We start from the raw sequence: 6,000 nt of genomic DNA, 5'->3' as shown, positions 1-6,000 counted from the left end.
GCCTCTGCATCTTCACCCGCGACGCTCTCCCTGGCGGCCGCCATGCGGCGTGGTGGAAGGGAATGCCAGCGGAGAACCGGCACCCACTCTTCCTTGCGCAGTGGTCGCTGGTCCTGGTAGTGAGGGGCAGATGTTCGACGAAATGCTGGACAGATGGAGCGGCACTTCTGGACGCTGGTTGTGTTCGATGAAAGGCCCAGCAGAGGAGAAGCTTACTGAAGCACTCGAGGAATCAATGCAAAGTCTTGGCCATTAGTGATTCGGGAGACGATGCTGAGCTCAGCTCGACGGCATGCTTGACAGGAGGCGCGCATGTACAGCCGGATGGTTCGAGCTGCAGACATGTACTTCAGAACGGAGGGAGTATGTATCCAGTGGCATAGGACTGAATCAATGCAAGGGCTTCATGTATGTATCCAGTGACATAGGACTGAATGCTTGACAAAAGGCGTGCATGTACAGTCGGGTAGCCGGTCGCACATGGAGCCTGCCTTGCCGCCATGGAGTGAAGGAGTGCTGGGCTCCTTTTGGTGGCTCGAGAGCGTTGCATTCGGTGAAGATGTTTAGTGCTGCAGAGTGCAGACATGTGTATCCAGTGGCTGTTTTACATGGACTGGTAGCAACTGGAGACACAGTTGAATCGGTTGGTCGACACAAGCAGCTACATTTGGAAGTTGGGCCACCACCTCTCCTAAAGTCAGTGTTCGTCTTCTATCAGTCAGGCAAGTTGTCAAGAGAGATTATTATAGAAACAGGAAGGGGGGCGTCTCTTTTTTAGATCAATGCAATTCCAAAGTTTGTCATCCAATCATGATTTGGAATTGAATCCTAAGATTCTATGAGAAACAACGGAATTCGTATTTAGACCCATTTCAGTTTTCTTGGTGAGTTGTATTCCAGCCCAATGCTCTCCAGTTCATACATCCAGACAGAGCCCAAGTTTCAACTCAAGATATATAAGCCTGATTGTTTTTTTTTCAATGTTCACAGTTTTGTTTTTCAAAACCTAGAATGTGGGTTCGGGCGCGCACCATTGTAAATATGCTTATTGACCTAGAAAGTAGCATGTTTATATTCAACATGCTATCATATTATCGACTGTGAGAACGAATCAGTGAAAGGCTACATGTATCTATTGATGCGGAGGCCGGGTTTTTACACTCTTTTAAACTGTGCTCCTGATACTTGTATCTTCCGCCAGCGGTAGGAACCGAGATGGGTCAGTTGCAGTTCTCCGACCACTAATTACCGACGAGTTCCCTTCTAATAGTTTACCCATCTAGCTAGCCAGCGAGTCTTCTATCTGCTCTGAATTATTTCCTTGTGATTTGTCCATACAAAGGATTCCAAATTGAGTATTAATATTTTGTGCACGTGCACTGTTTCTCAAAGTCCAATGCGTGATAGGCGTGATCGAGACTGAAAGATATTGCAGACAAGTTTCTGCGTTGGCTGAGTCCCATGGTGATCACGACCTGCCAAACTCTCCACAGGCACCTCAATCATTCACCCGCACTGCACAGCCCAATCAGTGAAGACGGGAACTAACTCAATCTCTCATCTCTCTCTGTGTATATATCCAGCTGCCCAGCGTGCTCCACTGTCTTCTCCAAGAGCGCAACAACAATGGCGCCTGATCTTAACCCCTCTCCAGAACTCAAGCATGCCCTCCTGTGGTCTGTACCACTACTCATCATAGCTCCCACGGTGATCTTCTTGTACATGCAAGCTGTTGGCAAGAAGAAGAACGCCATCCGTCTTCCTCCGAGTCCCCTGAGGCTGCCAATCATAGGGCATCTGCACCTGATGGTGCACGAGCCCCACCGGTCGCTGCAGAGGCTGGCCCGCAGCCTCGGCCCGGTCGTCCACCTGCAGCTCGGCGGCGTTGCGGCCATCGTGGTTTCGTCGCCTGAGGCTGCCAAGGAGGTGCTCAAGACGCACGATGTCCATTGCTGCAGCCGACCCTCATCACCAGGCAAGTTCAGAAACATTTAGAAAAATAATGAAGATTCTGTAAACATCAACAATTGTTTGAAAATATATTCGTAAGTAAATAAAGTTGCATACTAACTCATTGTTGTTTGTGCTGGAATGGAATATCATCATCTATTTGAATCTTTCAGGTGCAAAATTAATTACATACGGCCAACAAGACATCGCGTTCTCACCGTACAACGCAAGCTGGCGCGAGAGGCGCAAGCTGTTCGTCTCAGAGCTTGTAAGCAGCAAACGCGTCCAGTCCTTTGCTCACGCACTAGAAGCTCAGGTCGGCGAGCTGATCCAATCACTCTCACTACGGTCTCCGCCGACGGAGCCCGTCAACCTCAACGAGACCCTCTTCACGCTCATCGACGGCTTCATCGGCACGGTGGCGTTCGGGAGCATGAACGGCGCCAAGCTCATGAAGTACGCCAAGTTCCAGCAGGTGTTCAGCGAGGCCATGATCGCCCTTTCCGCCTTCTCCGCGCAGGACTTCTTCCCGGCGTCACCGATGAGCCGGTGGTTCGATAAGCTCGTCGGGCTGGAGGCGCGATACCAAAGGATATTCCTAGAGCTGGACTCGTACTTCGAGATGGTGCTCAGCCAGCATATGGATCCTGGGAGGGTGAAGCCTGACAAAGATGACCTTGTGGATGTGTTGATCAGTCTATGGAAGGGGCAAGGGAAGGTCACAAAGGACCACCTCAAGGCTCTTCTAATGGTACTAAACCTGTTCTTCTCTGAAGCTAACACTGCATATACATTTTCTTATACTTTTTTAGTAATGATAGTGTGGTTACATATTCTTTTGATTAGGATACATTTGTCGGTGGCACGACGACGAGCTCGGTGACATTGTTGTGGGCTATGTCTGAGCTAATCAAGAACCCGACGGTGATGCAGAAGGCACAAAGAGAGGTAAGGAGTTTGGTTGGCGGCAAACAGAGACTAGTGCAGGTTGACGACCTCTCTAAACTCAACTACCTGAAGATGGTCGTCAAAGAGACATTGCGCCTCCACCCGCCCGCGCCGCTGCTCGTCCCTAGGGAAACCATGGACCATGTGAAGGTCCTTGGGTACGACATCCCCGCGAAGACAAGGATCTTCGTGAACGTGTGGGCCATGGGGAGGGACCCTGCCTGCTGGGAGAAACCTGAGGAGTTTTACCCGGAGAGGTTTGACGGCATGGACACTGATTTCTATGGATTGCACTACGAGCTCCTTCCGTTTGGCGCCGGGCGGCGGATCTGCCCTGCTATCCCCATGGGCGCCACAATCGTCGAGTTCACGCTTGCTAGCTTGCTGCATTCGTTCGACTGGGAGTTGCCTGACGGCATGAGGAAAGAAGACGTGAGCATGGAAGGGACTGGCAGACAGGTTTTCTGTAGGAAGACTCCTCTGTGTCTTGTTCCATCTGTTAATACTGGCTAAAGCATGAATTTAGACTATGAAACCACATCTTGTATTTTCTAAAGGAGATAGCAGTATTTCTCGCTCTTCCCTTTAGTATTTAAAATCTGAAAAAAAAGTTGTCACATGCATGTTTCACTAATGAAAATACTATCTTTATGACTTAATAATCTGTTTAATTACTTTGTCAACTCTAGCACATATGTAAAATCTGAACATAAAGCTTAAACTATAAAACACCCTCCAACTTATTTGCTTGCAATAATGTGCTTTTGCTTTCTGATACAACTTCTAATAGTCTATTATTGCACATGGTGCTGATGCATGCTTCTCAATAATGTAATTGGGTTCTTCAGCTGGTAGCTTACAGCTGTAGTATGGAGGAAACTTTGGAAATTACACTTCTAAAATGTTGCTTAGGCTAGTTAGTATTCGAAGCTAACAGCTTTTCGCCACCGTTACCGCCTCTTCCTCTTCCCCAAGGTGAGTTTCCCCATTTTCTAACCCTAGAATGCATGGATGTGTGTGGTATAGATAAAGAAATGGATGGATGGATTTATGCTTGCTCATGTTAGATAAAGAAGGGCATGTTAGAGAAATGAATGGGTAAATGCATTGGATATGCATATAAAGTATTAGGGCTTAGATGAGTTGATGGATCAAATCTGAGATGACTGCTTAGATGAATACTGAGATGGATTTCGTTTAACAATGAATTCATGGATGTTATTTTGCACTCGATTCACAACTCTAATGATAAGGATGCTTATCATCTATTGATATACTCCCTCTGTTCCTTTATATAAGGTGTATTTGTTTTTTCAGAAGTCAAACTAGGCCATGTTTGACCGAGATTTTGGAAAAATATATCCATATCCATAATACAAAATTTATATCATTTGAACCATCATGAAAAGTGGTTTCATATTTCATCGATTTGGTATTCCATATGTTGTTGGTTTATTTCTCTAATCATGGTCAAACATTCAAATGGTTGACTTGCACGAAAAATAGTACACCTTACATTCTGGAACAGAGAGAGTAGATAGCAAGCATCTTGAGGCCTCAAGTTACAATCTACTCAGAAGGGGTCCAAGGGGATCAAGATCTATCCATATCTACTTGACTTTCTATTCCTTGTGTCTCTGCTTCTCAGTGTATGGCTATATGTCGGAAAGTCAAGAATCAAGAATTCAAGATGGCTATATGAATTAGAGTATAGTAACATCTCAGCATTTTTTTAATGTGTGCAAGAAATTGTAGGAAAAGGTTAGAAAAGGATGGAATTATGTCCATTCACCTAGTTCGTAAATAGACATTTTCCAAGGATCAATGATTCCACTTAGCATAATAGTAGTTGATATAGTAAAGTGCATAAAAGATAGGCTGGACGGTGTACTAGCTTGGTTTGGCTGGCAAATTTATTAAACAATATACTCCTTCCGTCCCATAATATAAGAACGTTTTTGACACTATTATTTAGCCATGTCAGATAGTTGTATATTTTTGGTTAAAAATAGTTACCTATTCTGGAGTAGCAAAATTTAAATAAGGTACTTCCTCCAATCCATATTACTTGTCGCTCAAATGGATGCATCGGGCAACCATAAACTAAAAGGTCAGAGATATAAATATACGAGAGAAACTATCCTATATACACAATGGTCTGTCCTTCATAGCATGTATAGCTGCATAAAAACAATCATTTCTATTCAAAAACATAAATCAAAGTTCATGTCATAAATTGAACGTAAGAGGAATTAACTATTCATACTGATGATCAAAGGTGCATGGCAATAAGTAGTCATACAAAAGAAAAAAGAAAAAAAAGTTGCAATATTATACTCCCTCCGTTTCCAAATATAAGTCTTTCTACTGATTTCAACAAATGACTACATACGGAGCAAAATGAGTGAATCTACGCTCTAAAATATGTCTACGTACATCCGTATGTTGTGATCCATTTGAAATGTTTAAAAAGACTTATATTTAGAAACGGAGGGAGTAGTATTGTGGCATCTCACAGTGACAGCTGCACATCTCTATCGACGGTGCTTTGAATGTCAAGATTAGGGACCTGGTCATTGCTTCTTTGCGTATGGGAAGTACCAATTCCTTTCTATGAACCATATACTGATTGGTTGGAGTAGTAGAGGTGTCAGTGGTATTCATTTCCCTCATTGGTTGGACCAACGACTAGAAGTGCCACATGAAGAATTTGGCAGCCACATGCACAGGAATGAGCCCACGGTTTGGAGGATTTGTATAGGAATAAGGATTTCGGAGGTAAATTTCCTATAAATGCATTTAGTTGGTAGGAAATGCGTGCAAGAATTTTGTAGGAATACTATTTATTTTCTGTATTTTTAAAGAAACCTACATATTCATTCAAATCTTTTTTTATGTAGGAACGAGGCAAGACAAATCCTTAGGATGGCAAGTGCCAATCCTATCAACTTTAGATACTGTTTCTAAACCCTACCTTTTAGATTCCCCCAAACTGAATGAGGCCTAAGACTTTGTTGGCCAAGAAGGAGACTCTTTTGGATCGGGCATTGCCGCTCTTGCACATGCAGACCAATTATGGATGATTTTATCTACAATGTACCA

At 44.1% G+C, this 6,000-nt stretch overlaps 1 protein-coding gene across 1 annotated transcript; it reads left to right on the top strand.

Annotated features, from left to right (window-relative positions):
• Positions 1-1,574: 1,574 nt before the first annotated feature.
• Positions 1,575-4,615, top strand: LOC147958348 (4-hydroxyphenylacetaldehyde oxime monooxygenase-like). The gene is made up of 3 exons (XM_087537225.1): positions 1,575-1,975; positions 2,124-2,701; positions 2,797-4,615. Exons 1-3 carry the CDS (start codon positions 1,627-1,629, stop codon positions 3,409-3,411), a joined length of 1,542 nt encoding a protein of 513 aa, XP_087393351.1. The 5' UTR covers positions 1,575-1,626; the 3' UTR covers positions 3,412-4,615.
• The last annotated feature ends 1,385 nt before the right edge of the window (positions 4,616-6,000 follow it).

The sequence above is a fragment of the Triticum urartu genome, chromosome 7A (assembly GCF_056163025.1).
Source record: "Triticum urartu cultivar PI428250 chromosome 7A, HENAU_Tu73, whole genome shotgun sequence".
In the NCBI taxonomy this organism is placed as follows: Eukaryota; Viridiplantae; Streptophyta; class Magnoliopsida; order Poales; family Poaceae; genus Triticum; species Triticum urartu.
Note: the sequence above shows the minus strand (reverse complement) of the source record. Positions and strands in the feature narration are given on the sequence as shown.